This window comes from Chionomys nivalis, chromosome 11 (assembly GCF_950005125.1).
Source record: "Chionomys nivalis chromosome 11, mChiNiv1.1, whole genome shotgun sequence".
In the NCBI taxonomy this organism is placed as follows: Eukaryota; Metazoa; Chordata; class Mammalia; order Rodentia; family Cricetidae; genus Chionomys; species Chionomys nivalis.
The window spans coordinates 36,022,349-36,044,515 of NC_080096.1; the positions used below are offsets into that span (position 1 = coordinate 36,022,349).

General features: G+C 36.5%; 1 protein-coding gene across 1 annotated transcript in view; it reads right to left on the reverse strand.

Annotated features, from left to right (window-relative positions):
• Positions 1–7,253, reverse strand: part of LOC130884337 (selection and upkeep of intraepithelial T-cells protein 2-like) — a 38,959-nt gene extending 31,706 nt beyond the window's left edge. Inside the window, exons 1-2 of the mRNA XM_057785441.1 lie at positions 7,237–7,253; positions 1,142–1,224 (exon numbers count right to left, since the gene is read on the reverse strand). Coding sequence (XP_057641424.1) covers positions 1,142–1,224; positions 7,237–7,253 — 100 coding nt within the window. The remainder of the gene's footprint in view (positions 1–1,141; positions 1,225–7,236) is intronic.
• Between the last annotated feature and the right edge of the window lie 14,914 nt (positions 7,254–22,167).

Consider the following 22,167-nt stretch of genomic DNA (forward strand, 5'->3'; position numbering starts at 1 on the left):
GACATATGACTTTATTTTTTGTTGATAGCGATGCAGAATGATCCAGACACCCTGGAAGATAGTTTGGCATCTCTAACAGTGCTTAATGTAGGCTTAGCATACTTTCTTGCCATAGTCATGATTCTGCATATAGTCCAAATGAGTTGTAAAGTACAAATATAATGCAATTTCTACAAAATGTTAATAACTTCTTTATTCTCAGTTACTAAAAATGAAAGCAATAAGAAAACTACTATCTGTATAACTACAGAGGTTAGGTATAAAGTAAGGGGTTAGAAAAGATGGATTTCCTTCATAAGGGAGAATAAAATATGTATCTGCAGATGGGCACACATGCAATAGGAGGATCAAATGGGACAGGGAGTGAAGAGGAAAGAAAATGGTGTAATACAGGGAGGGCTAGCCAAAACAGGCCCATTTCAGGGGACATATGGAAACCCAGTACAGTAGGAGATTACTGAAGTTGCTTCATGCATATTGGAAAGTAATCCAAATGAAATCGCCTAATAAAGAGGGAGACAAAGCCATAACTGGATATCTTTTGTCATCAAACAATGCTTCTGGTACCAAGAATGAGTCTAATTCAGGTGGAACCCAAATAAATGTGCATCAGTAAATTTATTGCTGGACAATCAGCTTTGCTGCAGTATTTTGCATCTTTTATATTATTCATTGTCTAATTATCTTCTTTTTTAATGTCTTCAAGTAATCTATATTTATTTGTGCTTTGCACAGAGGTCCCTACAATGTCAAATTCTCATTTCCTTAGTCTGCTTTATCTTCCCTCATCTTCCCCCCCTACTCTATTCTTAGATTGGATGGATTTTCATATGAATCTGTTTTATCAATAAGTCTTGTGCTTTCAGTATGAATATTGAGTCCACAAGACAAGTACTCTATCTCTATCATTGTACTGTATTCCTGGAAGCTGAAACAAACCCCAGTAAAGAATATTTGCTGATTAGACATAATTACTTGTTCCTCTAAGCTGGATACTCTTGTACTGTCTTCACTTCATTGCTACATTCTATATTTAAGGATAATGATTTAAATGTCCTGTTCTTTGTACCATGCCTTGATTTTTTTTTCTTGGCATGCTTGACATTGCCGATGCTCATAAGGGCAAGTGAGAGAGTCATACCTGAACTCAGCGCCACTGTCTGTAGGAGGTAGAAGGCAACACAGTGTGCAACAGCAAGTACTTCTGTAGCTCCCATTACACCTGTGATGAAATACAGTAGATGAAAGGATAACTTTCCATTCAATTTCCAGTTTCTCTATAATCCTACTATCTTGCTTGATGTGTGTATGATAAACATAAACATCTATATCACATTTGGCTGCTAGATCAAGGCCAAAATACTAAGCATCTTATTTTTAAAAAAATCAAAATGTTTATGATATATCCTTCTTGGATTTTGAATGAACAAAATAGAATATATATATATATAATATATATATATATATCGAATGTGTTTTACAATCTTTTTCTAAATTTATTTTGAGTGTGTGCGTGTGTGGGTTTTACCTGCATATATATATATATATATATATGACCCACTTGCATTCCTGGGGCCCACAGAGGTCATAAGAGGTTATTTGATCTCCAGAATCTGTTTGTGAACTAAAACTGGATCCTCTGCAAGAGCAAAACATACTCCTAGTTACTGATCCATCTCTCCAGCTGTCTTTCTTTTATTTTATTAGTACATATTAATTACACGTAATGGCGTCATTGTGACACTTGGATATATATATATACATATATATATATATATATATATACATATATATATATATATATATATATATACACACACACACATACATATACTTTGTATTCACTGCCATTGCACTCTCATGGGACTTCCCAGTCCCAGTAACTTTTCTCTTTCCGACTATTTTCCCTTATAATATCACATATTTTAATTTTTTATTATAATTTGAGTTGAATTAGGATATGTTACAGGACCATGGTAAAGGTTTGTTTACAGGAACATGGCTCACCAGTGGCTACACCACTGAAAAATTGTACCGTCCCCTCCCCAGCAATTATTAGCTTCCTATGAAGCCTCAGAGTGGGATGAAGTCTTGTGAGTTTCTCCCTGTTTCTTCCTTTCCACAGTGTCAAATGGTGGCCCTAGTCCTCTGCAGATAATCACGGCTGCCCCACTAGAAGTATTTTACCTAGCTAATCATATTTTCATGCATTTTAAAAAGATCATGTGTCTCTCACTTCTCCATCCCCTTCCCCTTTCCAGAGTTTAGTGACAATGATTCTACTCTCTGCTATGAGATCAACTTTCAAAAAATATTTTATATTTGAAATAGAATTATAGTGCTATCCCTTGCCCCTCCCTCCAGCTTCTCTCGCATCATCACTATCAGCCAACAGCCTCTATTTCTACTGTTACACATGCATACACACATATGTACATACGAATATACATATGTGAATGTATATATATGTATGCACACACACAAAGCATACCGAGTCATTTTTTTAAGGTTTGAGTGTGTGTGATTTCAAGACTGACTGTCACTCTACATTGGAAAACCAATAACGGGTCTCATTCCTAGGGAAGCCTAACTCTCCACTTCCTAAGAGTCATCAGTTGCCTGTAGTTCCTTAAATAGGTGTGGGACCTGTAGAAAATTCCCTCCTTTACGTTAACATGCCCATTAATTCCACTGCTTCAGTCTTATTTATGTAACTATTTCTAGGAAATTAACTTTTAAAATTTCCATGTATGACTGGAAATATGAAGTATTTTTTGTGCTAGTCTGTTTTAGAAACTGAGTTTTTAAACATAATGTAAAAATTTAACAGGGACATCTCATACTATATGCTTTTCTGACTTCATTTATTATAAATCAAATAGTTATTCTGGTTGAGAAGAATATGGGATGGGCACAAGTCTCACTTTATGTTGCTGAGAAATCATAGTCTTAGGAATATATTTTCTTCAGCGCCGATCAAGCAACATTTCAGAACCTGATCTCAGGAGCCACTAAGATTGAATGTTAAAGAATTTTATTCAGCTGATCCATAAAGAAAACTTGGAAGTTTTCTTCCCTAGAAGGCACTAACTGCTCATCTTCTTTTTCCAGTAGGATATTTTATTTATTTATTTTTATTGATTTTTTATTGAGCTCTACATTTTTCTCTGCTCCCCTCCCTGCCTCTACCTTCCCCTACAATCATCTCCTAAAGTCTCCATACTCCCAATTTACTCAGGAGATCTTGTCTTTTTCTACTTCCCATGCAGATTAGATCTATGTAAGTTTCTCTTAGGGTCCTCATTGTTGTCATCCTTCTTAACAACAAAGATTTACTAATCCTTAAATATACTCCTTACTAAGTCTTTGGAACTTGTTTATAAGGGAAGAATATTCCTCCCAGGAGGCACAAGGAAGAAGAAAAGGAAGAAAAATTATCTGTAAGGATAGAACCAAAGCCTAAAATATTATTAAATCACCTTACTTACCGGAGCATGACAACCCAAATCAGCTTTCTGCTGTCCCTATGAACGCATGAGTTGAGTCACCTGAGATTTTGGTAATGCTCCAGCAGTTTTACTGAAGTCACCAAGCATGCCAGAGTTAGACGGAGATCAGGTAAACTAACATCCAACTTTTCCTCTCCTACACTGAAAGTCTGGCCCCATGATTCCTCAAGCCTGATAATTGTCTTTCCCAGTGAACTTCCTGAGAGGCTGGTACATCAACCCACGAATGAAATCTTTGTTTCGCTCAGTGACTGTGATTGGTATTACTCAAGTCCTAGCAAGACTAGTCTCGCCTAGGGAAGAAGCAAAACAAAACCTGATCTGCCCCTGTCATATACTGAGTGCTGAATAAAAAACCATGATGAATATATTTTTAATGGTGAACCTATACACAGCATAGTAAGGAGAGGGAATTGCAGAAGCACAAGCAAGTTACTTTAAGTCCAGATGAAACATTCCACGAAAGAATGGGAACTTCCCATAGTTTCAAGAAATAACCTTGAAGCAAAACGATCAGTTGGTCCAGTTAAGCAAAGGAGCACAGTAGTTTTCCGGGTTGACAGAGCAACTCTATCTTGAAGACACGAGAGTAGTCAATTCAAAACACTCCTGTAATTGGCAGTAACTACTGGGAGAAATGATTGTGAGGAATGATGAGAGGTGAGCTTCAGGGAGAAATAAAGGAAGTTATAAAACTTTAGGAAACATATGATATATATTTAAGTGGAGGTGTATCTATGTAGAGTCATTCTCTTATTCTCTACACCTTGGTCAGTTGAGGTTCTATGTGTTAATCACCATGTACTGCAAATAGAAGCTTCTCTCCCGAGAGTTTATATAAACATTAATTTATGGCTGTAGACATAGGTCATCAAGAGTTAGTTTAGCATTGTGGCATTTATCAGGATAATAGCAGTAGGTCCCCTTCTAGGAAATGTGGCCTATAAAGACAATGGTCCATATATATTACCAAAAAGAGTTAAAGAGAGAGAGAATAAATAACCCAAATAAATCTATAACATCCAAAGGGATAGAAGTAGTAATTAAAAATTTAAAAATTTAACTAGAAATCCCAGGTGGTAAAAATATTCCATGTAGATCTGAGCACTTCATCAGTTTTCTTTTAGCTTTGCATTGCATGATTTGGGGTATCTGTATTTATCATCATCTACTGCAAATAGGAGCTCCTCTAATAAGTATTGAGGTTTACATGGATTTTTATTCCACTAAAATAAAAACCATAAAGGATTACTTGAATTTCTAAATGCAATAATATACAAAGATGAATAATAAAGATGATGTGAATAATTTAAACAGATACATAAATCTATGAGACATATTGCTGACATAAAATATCTCTCTTGGAAAAACAGAAAAGAAATGGTTTATTTTCTAGATGCATGCGACCTTTTAATGTTAAATCAAAGGGAAGTAAATAATTTAAAATGATTCATAACCACCAACAAGACAGAAACAGTAACCCAAGATCAGGGCCAGAAGGACTTAGCATAGAATTCTAACAGACTTTCTTTATTTTTCTTTTTTCTTTTTGGTTTTTCGAGGCAGGGTTTCTCTGCAGCTTTGGAGCCTATCCTGGAACTCCCTTTGTAGACCAGGCTGGCCTCGAACTCACAGAGATCTGCCTACCTCTGCCTCCCGAGTGCTGGGATTAAAGGCGTGCGCCACCACCGCCCGGCTCTAACAGACTTTCATTGAAATAACACCAAATATATCTCCAATGTAAAGTATGAAAAAGAACATCAAATTCTTTATATGAAGCAAGTATCATTTTAATGCCTAAATGAGATGAACATACCACAAAAATGAGAATTATAGATCAATCTCCATCATGAAACATAAATGAAAAATTCTCAGCGACATATCTGTAATCTGAAGTCAAGAACACATAAAAAGACTAACCATCATAAACAGATCTGCTTTCTTCCAGAAATGCGGGAGGGTTCAATATCTATAAATCAATAAATATAACCCAAGATATAAACAGAGTAAATGGATAGAAACCAAATGCTCATCTCATTAGATGCAGAAAAGCCCTTGAACATAATGAAACATCCCTTCATGATAAAAGTCCTGGAGAACATAGGCATGAAGGGACATAGCTCAACAGAATAAAAATAGTATACAACAAATCCACAGCCAAAATCACACTAAAGGAGTAAAGCTTGATACCCTTCCACTAAAATCAGAAAGGAGACAAGGATGCCCAATGTCACAACTCCTGTTTACCATAGAAGATGAAGTGTTAGCTATAACAATAGGATAAAAGCAGAGGCAAAAAGGACAAAAATGGTTAAAGAAATCAAAGAATATTTAATAAGTGACTGTGATAGTTAATATAGATAATAAGAGTAAAAGGACCAGGTTGCCCATTGTGAAAGAGTGTTTCCTATACATGATAGGGAAGATGCACCCACAAAATAACAATGATAGCCTAAATAAGGCTTATGTAACACGACAATGAGGATATGGAAATTTTCACAGGCACTCATGTTAGATTAATTGCTGTAGATTATCAATAATGAAGATCTACAAAACAAATGGTAATAAACATTAGTGGTGGATGTTGTGAAAGGGAAATACTTATTCAATGCTGGTGGGATTGGAATCTGGCACAACAATTATGGAAATCAGTGTGTAGGTTGTTCAAAAAACTAGACATAGATTTACTACAAGATCCAGCTGTTGGACTTTTAGGCATATATCCAAAGGACGTGATATCCTACTAAAGAGATACTTGCTTATTCATGTTCATTGCTGTTCTATCAGTGATAGCCAGGAAATAGATATATACTAGGAGGTGTCCCGTAACTGAAAAAAAATGATAATAAAATGTACATTTATACAATGAAATATAATTAAGCTGATTTGGAAAGTGAATTTGTAGTTTGAAGCATTAATCTAAAGATTCTCTATCAGTAAAAATTCAGGAGTCAGATATTGGAGTAAGAATCTGATGGATTTAGAGAAGCCACAATTTGTTGTCTACCTGTTCTCTTCCTACCTCCTAAAGGGCCAAGATCCCACTCTGCCATGCCTTACTACTTCTGTCCTATATATCCACAGTCTTCTAAAACCCCTGTGGCTAATTTTGGAAAGCTAGTGGCTAGCTCTGCTCTCTGACTCCAAACAAGCTTTACATTTCAGAACATAATCAAAGGGTCACACATATCCCCTTTTGATTAAAAAAGGAAGATTTTTAACTAAATAGTAAAACATTAAGTACAATAACTGTATACAAATATTTCCAAGTAAGAATTACATTAACAATGTCTAGTCCACATGCATTTGACAAATTTAGAGAAAATACTTCAGTTATCTGTTCTATTTTGGTGATTTCAAAATGTAATACCTAATCCACATTCTAACCTAACTTACATTATCATTTAAAACTATTTTCTTGTCTCTCAACCTTACACACTTCTTGCTGTGGGAAAATTCTTTTGTATAATGTAAATATTTGTCACTTATATTGGTTTAATAAAACACTGATTTTCCAGTAGCAGGAAGTATAGGTAGGGCAACAAGACTAAGAGAATTCTGGGAAGAGTAAAGGCTCAGTCTGCAGCTACCACCTAGACACAGAGAAAGCAAGATGAAAATGCCACACTGAGATAAGGAAATGAGAGGCTGTTAATTTATTCTAGGTTAAGGAAAATAAGGTTTGATCAAGGAAGACCCCATAAAAAAATATCCAGTTATGACAGATGAGCCAGACGATCCCATGTTTCAGAGCACCTTTGTTGCACTTTCCTCTGAGTTCTGCATCCAGCTTGAAGTCTGCTGGTTGAGATGATCCATTGTCACAGACTGCTTCAGTTAGGACTTGACTATAATCCTAAATTTTCTTTGGGTCCCATTAAATTATCATTTCCCCCAATCAGAAGGAAGTAGCTTAGAAAACAACACCCACATTCCTAAAAAAAATGGATTCTTTATGTTTGCAGTATGAATCCAGTGTGGGAGTTTTTTGTTGAACACTTGAACACTTTATGAAACTGTATTGCTCTTCTTGGTCTAATAAAATGCTGAACAGTCAATAGCTAGGCAGGAGGTATAGGCAGGCCTTCTGGTTAGAGGGCAAAGGATAAGAAGGAATCTAGGGCAATTGAGAAAGTTGCCAAGAGTCATGGAAGAGGCAGGATGAGTGGTGTTTTGTAGAACATAGATTAATAGAAATGGGTTCATTCATATTATAAGATCTAGTTAGGAACAACCTAAGCTAAGGCAAAGCTTTCATAATTAATAATAAATCTCCATGTCATTATTTGTAAACTGGAAGCCCCCCCAAAAAAATTATCTACAGGAGTTTGGGATGTTCCATGCAAACTTACTGATGCTCAGTTAACATTAGAAGACCAAAGATACTTGAGTATGTCATCAGAAAATGGCAGCAGCAGTGATAGACATATTTGATAAGAAAGAAACAAAGGAAGGTAAGTGGCAATGCTTATTCTTCAGACTTCCAATTTAAGATCCACTTTGAGGGTAGGTCTCCTCCTTTTTCCCACCTCAATCAATTTTTTTGGCAAATACACAGGTAGACCCATTGTTTCTAGGCCTTTCGTCTGGAAAGAGTAAAGGGTAAAGCAAAACCACTCATACAATGGTTAGAATACAAAATAAAGTAGTCAGATGGAGCCATGCTTCCTCCTCCCCTGAGGACATGCCCACAATGGTCACACACTAACTAGTCTTTCCTTCTGAAAAGTTTCACTGTCCTTCAATATTATCATAGTCATAGTGGGACCATGTTTGTACCACTTGCACCTTTGAAGGACCCTTAAAATCTAAACTGTAGCAGTGGGTATGCTTCTGTATTATCTTAAGCTGTAGACTCTTCACCTTCCATTCTATCTTCTTAGGCCAAAACTCATTGACAAAAATGGAGAATGAATCAACATTTTATTGCATCTCAGTCATTTTCTTTATCATGTTCTTTTATTCTGTTACTGCAACTGGAGATTAGAATATAGATTAAAACATTATCTACAAGTTCTCTTACCAGAAGCCATAAAAGTTGGAGTATTGTTAATAAGTAGTTTAGTTATGTTATCTCCATTAAATATAAAATCTCTGTCTTTGTGATAGTGACAGCTATTGATATTGTTTGAGTAGCTCATAAATATAGAGTTACATATTGATATTCACAGAATATTGGTTCCAGGATTTGGTTGCTACAATTCATTCAAAGGAGAAGACATAAGCAACATCTATTCACTCATAAGATCCGAAGGCATGATCCCTCCAAAGTTCATGCTGAGGAATCAATGAGTTTATAGAGGAAAGATGAGGAACTATTTACAGGGATGTAGCTGCTCCCCCCTCTACCTGCAACAGACTGTCCTTGGAAAACTTTTAGCAAGCAGAGATGAAGATTTCCCCTTAGTCTCATAGATGGAGTCTCTCTTTTCTCTTAACCTGTATATTCTAGCCTCACTCAATTAAGGAAGAGTTTTATACAACACATGATAGGGAGCCTCTGGACACTCAAGTAAGGCTCTTATTACCCTCTTTATCCCTCTGTAAAGAGGCACAGTCATTAGACATGCCTGGATAGGAAAATTCTTTTTCAAGGTGATAGAGCTAAACTCCCCAAGATTGTTGTCCCTTGGCTTAGAACTCAGTCATTCAAAACAGCCCCTGTGCATACAAAGCATGCTCAGTGTTCTAGTCCTTTATATAAAATAGTAAATAATTTTCTTATATCCAGCAATCTTTATACTATATATTTCGTAAGTTAAATACTCTCAAAGTTTCTTTTAATACATAATGTAATGAAAATTTTAAATTGGTGTTCTATGATTTCTTTCATTTTATTTATTCGTCTATCATATAATACATCCTGACTACATCTTCTTCTCCTTTTAGGGTTTTTTTTAGCTCTTTTGAGTCATGCTTGGTTGATTCTGTATGCCGTGTTCTTAGAGTATTCAGGATCCATCTGGCTCCTACAATTCTTCCTCCCCTTCTTCATCAGGGTTCTGTGTTTTAACTAATTTTCCTCTAGAATTTTCGCTCACATGTCTGTATTGTAGAGGACTTCAAGGGTTTTGCAAAGATCTATGAGAAAAACAGAATAATATTTGGAATCATTTTGTTGACTTTCCTCCCCATACAATTTTGTTTGGTTCTATCCCTGGAACTCTGGGCTATTCAGACTCCAGTTCCTGGCCACTCAGGCAGTGTCTGGTATATGCTCCATCTCATGGTATGGGACTCTAGTTAGACTAGTCATTGGTTGACCACTACTGTAAGTTTTGTGCAACCACTGCCCCAGCACATCTTGTAGTCAGGAAAGATTGTGGGTGAAAGGTTGTGTGACTGGTTTGCATTCCAGACAAATACAATACTGTATAAACATTTTTGATTTAAAATTGGTTGAATCTGGAGAGGTATAACATGTAGATTTAGAGGCCAAACTATGATTTAAATTCTGTCAGTTAAATACTCATTAAGGTATAACTAAAATATAATTTTAACTTATAATTAGTAATTATTTATATATTTCTAATATATAATATATTTATAATTTATAATTGCAATATAATTTTACATCAGTTTCAATAATTTACTTTTTCATATATCTTATATGTTCATATTTTCTTTCCTTATTTACCTTTGAAGGAAATATTTCTCAAATGATTTCATAAATTCACATATATGCAACCAAATACATATACATAGAGTCATAAAACAAATTTGAAGACTCTTGTATTAGTGTATTTCCAAATCTTTGACTATTTGGCTTTTATGAGAAAGTATTTGGAATTGGTAAAATTGGGAGCTGAATATACCTTTCTTTTCAGAATTTTATACATTATTTTGTTTTTGTGAGATTTATTGATATTCAGCACTCACTTAAAATGTTCTAGTAAGGAAAGCAATAGAATTAAATATGACATTATGGGTTGTCATCTGAATACAAAAATCATTGGGGAATATCAAATACCTCAAGACTGACTTAATACATCAGAAACAACATTTTGATGATAAAACCGGTGGCATCTCTAGCTTAATACCTACTACCTTAATTGTCTGACTGAGTAAAATTAGAAAAGAAAGAACTTCCTTCACATATATAGTGAAAGAGTTAAAGAATTTCATAGGAGAATTAAATATTTGTAATTTTCATTACATGCAATATATATGAGTGGCACAAAATTATCTATTTAGAAAATAATGCCATCAAAATCTCTTAGAAAAGGTAACCTTTGTATTTTTTGAAGGGTCCACAGATTTCAACAGACAAATTGATTCATTCATTGAGACATGGTGTAATAAAATCTGAGTAATATAGATAAGAGTCTATATGCTATTAGTAAGGGAGAAAAAGTCTACTACTTTAAAATGTCTTCAAATTTGCTTCATTATTCTATGTGTAAGTGTTTGGCTTCATATATGTCTGTGTACTACATGGTACCTACAGAGGTTAGAAGGGGGCATCAGATCTCCTGGAACCAGCATGACAGACAGTTGTCAGCTGCCATTTGCATGCTGGGAATAAAACCCAGGGTCCCTGGAATAACAGCCAGTACTTTTAACAGCTGAACCATCTTTCCACTCCAAACGTTTTACTTTTTTGATTGCACACTTGAAGTAGACACTCAAGCAGGAGAAAATGACAAATTGTCTTTAAAATGCAAATATATAACATAAAAAACAGAGTCTGGGAATTAACTTGTCTTCTCTCAAGAAACTGAGTGAACCTTGGCTAATAAATTATAAAGCAAGAACTTTAAGAGATGAAAAGGTCTGTGTTTCTCTTAATAGAATGACTCTTGTTTACTTACTTTTTATGTATGTCCATAATATTGCAATGCTTGTAATAAGCCAAATTGTTATCAGAAAAGCTATCACCATTTCTAAATCCTTGATCCAGATTTTGTATAAGGGATATAGGGGATCTGAAATAGAAACTAAGAAATTCAAGAATTAGACAAATATAATGTTATGTACTAGATAAAGAGAAGATAAATGATAGTCACTTAATATCATTTCACCACCTCTTAGGATTCCTCAGGTATGAATATGGTGATAAATGCCTGTAATCATCATTCAGAAGAATGAGGAAGAGGGGATTGGGTCCAGCCTCTGTTACATAAGAAATTCTGTATCAAAAAAGAAAGGACAGAAATAAAGAAAGAAGTAAAAAACAAAGAAAAAGAAAGAAATTGCAAAATAAAACAATTTAATCTGCTATTTACAAAGGATTGATTCAACCAAGTCTTACAACTATATATAATATGTATTTTATATTCATTTTCTATTATTTGCAATTGCCAACTTTGATTTGATTCTGCAATAAGATAAAAATGTGGGGGAACTGTAGAATGAGTTGAACGGGATTTGTGTTTAAGAGAGATATAAGTATTTGAAGGTCATACTGTAATCAACAGAATTGACCTCCAAAATACCCAAACCTACTCCCTTGGAAATTTGTAATATGTTACATTATATGGAGAATGAGTCTTCTGATGTCATTAAAGCTATAAACCCTAAAATAAGAAAACTATTTTGGTGGGCACAATCTAATAATATAACCTCTTAAAAGCAGAGACTTTCACTAGCTGATGTCAGAATAAAGAAGACACAGAGTGGTGTAAGATGGAAAGACACCTGACCCGTTTTTGCCAAGTCTGGTGTGGTTGAGGTACATTCCTTTAATTCTAGCTTTTTACTGTCATAGGTGTATCTCTGAGGTTAGCCTGTGCTGTAGAGCAAGTTTCAGGACAGACAGAAGGGCTACACAGAGAGATCCTGTTTTGAAAATCACACAATAAATAATAATAATAATAATAATAATAATGATGATGATGATGATGATGATGATGATGATATTGATGTTAAGTCAGAGTCCAAGAAGACAGAATGGAGAAAACCAGTTTTTAGTAAATTAAGAAATAAAACAAGAAATATATATTTGTACTAGAGTAGCTAAAGAGAAAATGTGAACTAAGCAAGTGAAAGTCATAGACCCTTTAAGATACAAAGAACGGAAACAGCAACAAAGAGAGAGGTACAGAACACTCTGGCTCCCCAATAGAAGGTATTCCAGTCATAGTGGAAAGAGAAATCAGAAAGCAAAGTCAGCCCAATACAAACACTGTCAGTCTTCACAACAGAAGTGTTCTGCATTCACTGTAGTCCTGAATTTCGATTATGCAGCAGTCATAGTTGAAAGGATTCTGTTCAGAAGCTTTGCTTCAAAGAAGAAATTCACATTAACTCTTTTACAACCCATAGAACCTGTATTTCTACACTACGGTGCACTGTTTAGAATGAATAAATATTAAGGATTTGTATTTTGGTGGACAGAAGTCCTAGTGCATTCTCATGTCTGAAGTCAAGCAAACATGCAAATACATTCGTGTAATAGGATAGTCTTATGATCCCAATCTTACCCAGTAGTGAAACCCAGTCCCAAAATGAAAGGAAAACAATGCTAATATTTCATCAGTCTATGAGCTCCCCCACCCCCCAAAAAAGCCAAAGGAATTCTGTAAACAAATAGCTAGTTTTAAGGCATCACGCTTCTTACTCGTCCAAATACAAAGCGACAGAAATAATGGAAATAGCACGGAGCTGGCATTCAAACAGACCCTAGAGGGACAAAATAGAGATGAATTAAATGAATGTAGTGTGTATTTTCAACTGAAGTTGTCAGGACACTGAGAACACTCAACGGAACAGGACAGTCTCCTCAGTGAATGGAAGACTGGATGTCCACACAGATGAAATTAATACCTTGTTTTGGAATCTATACAAAAATCAACCCAGCAGATTAAATTGTACAGCTAAGACCTGAGTTTATAAGATTTCTAAAAGAAAAACCAGGAGCAAAGGTTTCATAAATATGACCTCAAAGTCACAGTAGACAGCAGAATGATTATGTAAAATTGCAGGAAGCAGAAATGTCTGTGGACAGCAAAGAAAATGATCAACAACGTGTAAAGTCATGATGACCTTCAGAATGCCAGAAAAACATTTTATGAGCTATAGACACTATAAAATGTAATAACACATACACACATACATACATATGCACGCATGCACACACTTATATAAGTGAGTAACAAAGAATTTCTTATTCATTGTTAGTGATATACAAAGTGATACCTTGAGAAGTTGCTTATAAAGGTATCTATGTACCATCATGTGATCCAGCTCAGTTCATTAATCCATCCATAATAGCTGACTACAGTAGCCATTAAGGCTGAAAGACCACTTATAATCAGGAGAAATTAAACTCTGATGGCTCATGAAATTCCTGAGGTGATCTATATTATGTCTCTGCTCTCCACACTTTCTCCTACAGAATCTTTACAGGTTATAATAAGCAGTTACTTGAATGAAGACGTTCAGAGTAGTTTGGTCTAGTTTCTTTATTTTCTGGGTAGTTGATTGTGAATAGAAATGCAGTTTGTTTGTCTTTAGTGATAAAATCATAGGAAAATTGATTTCCTGCTTTTATTTCAGCCCTTAGGAGGCAGAGAAAGGTGGAGCTTTAGTTGTTGCCTTCCCCAACACTCTGTGATAGTGTGATCCTTTGCGATTATAGCCAACCACAGAACCTCCTGGTAATGGTGAAAGTTTCACACTGCAATCCCAAAGAGACACCTATCCAGGAAAATAAGAGAACCAAAGATATGCTATCACCATTAATAATATTTACCTTTGGTCCATCCTTGCAGATGCACGGGAATGATTATTGCAAGTGATACTGAACAACACATGATTTGTGTGAGTATTACAACTATGTTAAATATACGGGAACATGCTTTGCATCCAGGTACATGTCCTAGAACAGAGAGAGTTAGAATCAACCAAAGGAGCTTAGCTGTGTGAGACAGTAAGCAGCCTAAGAACAACCACCTGAAAAGGTGGGCATCATTATCCCTCTCCTATTCATCTCACAGGTAGAACTGAAGAATCAGGCTTGTTTTGTGACTAGGATATCTCAGTTGGAGTTGTAAGACTACCAGATCTAACAACATAACTTAGCACAAAATCAGTTTCCATGGGGACTGGAGACAGCTTAGGTCATAGGAATCATCACGAGATTCAATCTTGGGCAAAAGTAGCTGTGAGAATAGCATTAGCTGAAATAAGGGACTGAATTGGACCCACAGATTCTGAGATCAGAAGTAGTCAGCCCCTTCAGCGCCACAGAAAACACACTCTCACCTTTGAGCTGCTAAGACCCTTCTCAGTACTCTATTCCTCAGATGAACAGATAGTACATAAGTGTTTCTCCATAGATTACTGAATATGTATCCATGGGATACTTAATCTTCATATCACCTTCCAGAAAAGGATGTATAAGACTTTTGAAGTGACTAGAAACATACTTTAGACAATATAATACCATTTTGACGTTTAGTCTTTGGAAGAGAGGGAAACAGCTTACAACATATATTTTTTTTCCAGAATCACTATTGGACATATCATGAAGAAATTTTCTAATATCAAAAGAGAATAAATTTCCCATAACTACCATGGAATAGACTATTTTAATGACTAAGTGGTTTCTACAGTCTGGTAAATGTACAAGAAGAATTTTAAAACCAAGTACTAAAAGTAATAGCATAATGATATGGCATGGAATTTATAGACAAACATATCCTTAGGTCAATCTCCTGAGAGGATCCAAATATACATTACTGTACATTCACAAAAATAACTGACAGAGTTTTTATCTCCCCTTTCATGGGCTCAGTTCACATTAGCTCTCTTGAACTTCCAATTATCAAAATCTGTGGTTCCTTGTTCAGGTAACCAAGTATATTGAATTTATAATTACTTGTACAGAGTTACAGAACTGTTGTTCTGATTATTTTTGCTCCTCTGTATATTAACAAACATTTCAATGATTGTATTAAATGCTTTGTCTCAAAAGACTGAAAAGAAATCATGTATATTTGTGGTTGCAACTCCTTGGTAAGAAAACCAAACTCCTAACACCTGTTTCTGTGTGAAGAATTTTTTTTTTTTACTTTTTCTGGGTGTTCAGTCCCTCAACTTGGGTTTCAGTTGCTCGGGGGTCTCTACTTCTGCCAAGTTCAGCAAAGTGTTGATTTCCATATGAGAAATAGGCAGTTTGGTTCAACACGACTCAGTAGTCAGTGTTGGTCCAAACATCTGAGAGTTGCACCTGGGTAGTTTATTTTGGTATATTTAAGCACAGCTGAATTTGGAAAAAGTATCCAGATGATAACTAGCTCAATTCCAGGTGCACAAAAAAACATAAAACATGATTATATTAAAACTCTTGTATACTACAAGTGACATCTGTAAAGATAGGTTCTATACATTAAGGAATCAGATTCGTAATAACAAAAGTTTATGAGAAGGGTTTTGGGGAGGATAACACTATAGATTGGCTATAATAAACAGGCTCAAGGAAAGAGTATGGGGAACTGTTTGGTGTGACTTGGTTTTTCAGATTGATAAGAGGTCAAAAGGTATTAATCACCTCGGCTCCCAAACCCTCAAACAGAAATCCTTCTTTAAAGAGGAAACCATGTGTATTTAACATCCTTGGCTTCCCTTGTTCTTGTCGGTGATCACAGGTACCTATGTTTCTTCTAAAGGAAATGACATAAATATAGTAATCATATATGAAATTCTCAGAACAAATAATTCCAAAAAGAGCAGCAAGTGCTCATTAACTGTTGACTCATGTCACCAGTCCTATCTGTGTACATTTCTAATGGACTGTATATTATTGATAAATTATAGGAATTTATTATAGAAATTTTTCTTTTTGGATAGAAGTTCTATACTCTCATCTATGTCCATATGTAAACTATGCTTGTACAGTAAAGGCAGCACTTTTAGCTACAGACAAGGGTTAGAGAATGTTTTAAATGTGTAACATTCATGAACAAAAGTTTATAAATGTTGCTTGTCTGTTCCTTAAGGGATTTTTCATGGTTTTAAAGGAGAAAACTATTAAAGATGAAATGTCTATTTGTACCCTTTAAAATTTTACTGTAAACTGTCAGAGATCAAATTTTAAAAAAATATACAGTTCTTGCAAAAGCTCAGTATACAGAAGCTCTCTAGAATGTTTGATGAAACTACCTGGGAGGGTTTTTGTAACCATGTGGTAAGAACTGGTACAGTGTGTGAGGTATCAACACTGTTACCAGTTAAAGCCCCAATATTTATAAAATGAAGGCTATAAACTATCAGCAATTATAAAACATGCAGTTCTTTATCTGATTTTTCTTTTTTTATTTTTTTACAATTCACAAACTTTTATTTATTGATTTTGCTCTCATATAATACATCCCAAATGCATATCTCTCTCCTTCTTCTCCTTCATCTCTTCCCAATACCTCCACCTCCTGTTTCCATGAGATCTACTGCTCCTTCATTTCCCTTCAGAAAAGAGCAGGCCTCCCAGTGATAGCAACAGTACTCAGCATAATAGATGCAATAAAGTTAGGCAAATACCTTTGTATCAAGGCAGGATGTGGCTAACCAGTAGAAGGAAAAAGGGTCTAATGAGCAGGCAAAAGATTGAGAGATATCTCTACTCCTTTTGTTAGAAGTCTAACAAAATCTCCAAACTAAAGAACCGCAACATGTCTGAAGAGGGTCTGGTGAAGACTCAAGTAGGTTTTGTGGATGCTGCTTCAACCTCTGTGAACCCCTATGAGCCCTGCTTGGTTGATTCTGTGGGCTGAGTTCTCTTGATGTTTTGGAGTCCTCTGACTCCTACAACCCTTTCTCAGCATCTTCTGTGAAGTTTCCTGAGCTTTACCTATTGTTGGCTGTGAGTCTTAACATCTGCTTCCATCAGTAACTAGAGGAAACCTCTCTGATGGCCATAGAACTAGGCACAGACACTATGAGAATAGCAAAAATATTAGGAATCATCTCATGACTTTTTTGACGATATGTTTGGTTCTACCTAGGCAGTGTTGGGCATGGCCTCCCTCTTGTGATGGGGGCCTCAGGTTAGACCAGTCTTTTGGGGGGCACTCCCACAACTCTGGACCACCTTTGTCCCAGCTCATCTTGAAAGTAGGGTCTGTTGTCAGTCATCAAATTTATAGCTAGGTTGGTATTCCAGTCTTACCACTGAGAACCAGGCATGGTTAAAAAGAGTGTTCAGGCTCCATATCCTCTGTTATTAGGAGTCTTTGCTAGGATCAGCCTTACAGGTTCTGGGAAGTTTCCACTGCACGAAGTTGCCAGATTTCCCCCTAAATTTTCACCTATTTCAGTCCTCTGTCCTTAGTGGGAATGGGATCATGTGTGGGGAGGGACTCAAGGAGAGAGTACCAGGAGACAAACAATATAACCTAAATCAGCCTAAAGTTTGGGCTAGGCAGATGGCTCAGTGAGTGAAATGTTTCATACTTAAGCATAGGGATCTAAATTCAGGTTGCCAGTGTCCACATAAAACCTTGGTGTCACAACAGACATCTGTAACTCTAGCATTCCAGTGTGGGCAGAGATAACAGCATGTCTGGGCTGTGCAGGCAAGACAGTTAACTAAAACAGCAAGTTCAATTCAGTTTAAAACTCGAAAAACCAAAAAAAAAACAAACCATACAACAGACACATGCATCACATGTATGTAGCACACACACGTGCATATATATGTATATAATTTTTTTTTCTTTTTTTAATTAAAATTTCCACCTGCTCCCTGTTTACCATTTCCCTCCCCTCCTCCCAAAGATTGCCCCCTCCCCCCACTCCCCTCCCCCTATCCCCATTCCTCTTCTCCTCCCCCCACACCATTCCCCCTCCCTCTCAATACTGAAGAGCAGTCCAAATTCTCTGCCCTGTGGGAAGACGAAGGTCTTCTATCTACGTCCAGGAAGGTGAGCGTCTAAACAGGCTAAGCTCCCACAAAGCCAGTTCATGTATTAGGATCGAAACCTAGTGCCATTGTCCTTGGCTTCTCATCAGCCTTCATTGTTCGCCATGCTCAGAGAGTCCAGTTTCAACCCATGCTTATTCAGTCCCAGACCAGCTGGCCGTGGTGGGCTCCCAATAAATCAGTTCCACTGTCACAGTGGGTGGGTGCATCCCTCGTGGTCCTGATTTCCTTGCTCATGTTCTCCCTCCTTCTGCTCCTCATTTGGACCTTAAGAGCTCGGATCGTTGCTCCAAACTGAGTCTCTGTCTCTACCTCGATCCATCGCCAGATGAAGGTTCTAAGGTGATATGTAAGATATTCATCAGTATAGGATAGGGTCATTTCAGGTTCCCTCTCCTCAGTTGCCCAAGGTAACAGCTGGGGACATCTCCCTGGACACCTGCGAACCCCTCTAGAGTAAAGTCTCTTGTCAACCGTAAGATGGCTCCCTTAGTTAGGATATATACTTCGCTGCTCCCGTATCCACCCTTCCTATACCCCAACCATCCCAATCCCCCGAGCTCCTCCCATCCTCCCCTTCTCATGTTTCTCATCCCATTTCCCCTTTGCCCCATGCCACCTCACCCGCAAGTTCCCAGTTTTTGCCCTGCAATCTTGTCTACTTCCCCTCTCCAGGCGGATGACTATACGATTTTCTTTGGGTTCACTTTCTTATTTAGCTTCTCTAGGATCACAAATTATATGCTCAATGTCCTTTATTTATGGCTAGAAACCGATTATGAGTGAGTACATCCCATGTTCCTCTTTTTGGGTCTGGGATACCTCACTCAGGATAGTGTTTTCTATTTCCATCCATTTGCACGCAAAATTCGAGAAGTCATTGTTTTTTACCGCTGAGTAGTACTCTAATATGTATATATTCCACACTTTCTTCATTCCTCCATTGAAGGGCATCTAGGTTGTTTCCAGGTTTTGGCTATTACAAACAATGCTGCTATGAACATAGTTGAACAGATACTTTTGTCATTTGATGGGGCATCTCTTGGGTATATTCCCAATAGTGGTATTACTGGATCTTGGGGTAGGTTGATCCCAAATTTCCTGAGAAATCGCCACACTGATTTCCAAAGTGGTTGCACAAGTTTGCATTCCCACCCGCGATGAATGAGTGTGCCCCTTTCTCCACAACCTCTCCAGGAAAGGCTATCATTGGTGTTTTTGATTTTAGCCATTCTGACAGGTGTAAGATGGTATCTCAAAGTTGTTTTAATTTGCATTTCCCTTATCGCTAAGGAGGTTGAGCATGACCTTAAGTGTCTTTTGGCCATTTGAATTTCTTCTGCTGAGAATTCTCTGTTCAGTTCAGTGCCCCATTTTTTTATTGGGTTAATTAGCATTTTAAAGTCTAGTTTCTTGAGTTCTTTATATATTTTGGAGATCAGACCTTTGTCTGTTGCAGGGTTGGTGAAGATCTTCTCCCAGTCAGTGGGTTGCCTTTTTGTCTTAGTGACAGTGTCCTTTGCTTTACAGAAGCTACTCAGTTTCAGGAGGTCCCATTTATTCAATGTTGTCCTTAATGTCTGTGCTGCTGGGGATAAACGTAGGAAGTGGTCTCCTGTACCCATATGTTGTAGAGTACTTCCCACTTTTTCTTCTATCAGATTCAGTGTGTTCAGACTAATATTGAGGTCTTTAATCCATTTGGACTTGTTGTGCATGGTGATAGATATGGATCTATTTTCATTCTTCTACACGTTGACAACCAGTTCTGCCAGCACCATTTGTTGAAGATGCTCTCTTTTTTCCATTGAATACTTTTAGCTCCTTTATCAAAAATTAGGTGTTCATATGTTTGTGGGTTAAAATCAGGGTCTTCTACTCAGTTCCATTGATCGACTTCTCTGTTTTTATGCCAATACCAAGCTGTTTTCAATACTGAGGCTCTGTAATAGAGTTTGAGGTCAGGGATGGTAATGCCTCCAGACGATCCTTTATTATATAAGATTGTTTTGGCTATCCTGGGTTTTTTGTTTCTCCATATAAAGTTGATTATTGTCCTCTCAAGATCTGTGAAGAATTTTGATGGGATTTTAATGGGGATTGCATTGAATCTATAAATTGCCCTTGGTAGAATTGTCATTTTTACTATGTTGATCCTCCCAATCCAAGAGCAAGGGAGATCCTTCCATTTTCTGGTATCCTCCTCAGTTTCTTTCATCATAGACTTAAAGTTCTTGTCAAATAGATCCTTCACTTCCTTGGTTAGAGTTACCCCAAGATATTTTATGCTATTTCTGGCTATCGTGAAGGGTGATGCTTCTCTGATTTCCATCTCTGCTTCCTTATCCTTTGTGTATAGGAGGGCAACTGATTTTTTGGAACTGATCTTGTATCCTGCAATGCTACTAAAGGTGTTTATCAGCTGAAGGAGTTCTTTGCTGGAGTATTTGGGGTCGCTTATGTACACTGTCATATCATCTGCAAATAATGAAAGTTTAACTTCTTCCTTTCCAATTTGAATCCCTTTGAACCCCTTATGTTGTCTTATTGCTATTGCTAGAATTTCAAGCACTATATTAAAGAGGTATGGAGAGAGTGGACAACCTTGTCGTGTTCCTGATTTTAGTGGAATAGCTTTGAGTTTCTCTCCATTTAATTTGATGTTAGCTGATGGCTTGCTATAAAGAGCTTTTATTATACTTAGGTACGACCCTTGTATTCCTAATCTCTCTAAGACCTTTATCATAAAGGGATGTTGAATTTTGTCAAATGCTTTTTCAGCATCTAATGAAATGATCATATGGTTTTTTTCTTTCAGTTTATTTATATGATGGATTACATTGATAGATTTTCGTATGTTGAACCAGCCCTGCATCTCTGGGATGAAGCCTACTTGATCATAATGGAAAATTTTTCTAATGTGTTCTTGGATTCGGTTTTCCAGTATTTTATTGAGTATTTTTGCATCGATGTTCATGAGTGAGATTGGCCTGTAGTTCTCTTTCTTGGTTGTGTCTTTGTGTGGTTTTGGTATCAGAGTAACTGCAGCTTCATAAAAGGAATTTGGCAATGACTTCTCTGTTTCTATATTGTGAAATACATTAAGGAGTATAGGTATTAGGTCTTCTTGGAAGTTCTTGTAGAATTCTGCATTGAAGCCGTCTGGACCTGGGCTTTTTTTGGTGGGGAGGTTTTTTATAACTACTTCTAATTCTTCGCGACTAACAGGTCTATTTAGATTGTTCACCTGGTCCTGGTTTAACTTTGGTATATGGTACTTATCTAAAAAAGTGTCCATTTCTTTAACATTTTCCAATTTTGTGGCATACAGGTTTTTGTAGTAAGATCTAATGATTCTTTGAATTTCCTCTGTGTCTGTGGTTATCTCTCCCTTTTCATTTCTGATTTTGTTAATTTGCGTATTCTCTCTCTGCCGTTTGATTAGTTTGGATAGGGGTTTATCAATCTTATTGATTTTCTCCAAGAACCAGCTTTTTGTTTCATTGATTCTTTGGATTGTTTTCTGTGTTTCTATTTTGTTAATTTTAGCCCTCAGTTTGATTATTTCCAGTCTTCTACTTCTCCTAGGTGAGTCTGCTTCTTTTTTTTCTAAAGCTTTCAGGTGGGTTATTAAGTCTCCAATGTGTGCTTTCTCCGTTTTCTTTAAGTGGGCACTTAATGCTATGAACTTTCCTCTTAGCACTGCTTTCATAGTGTCCCATAGGTTTGAGTATGTTGAGTCTTCGTTTTCATTGAATTCAAGAAAGACTTTAATTTCTTTCTTTATTTCTTCCTTGA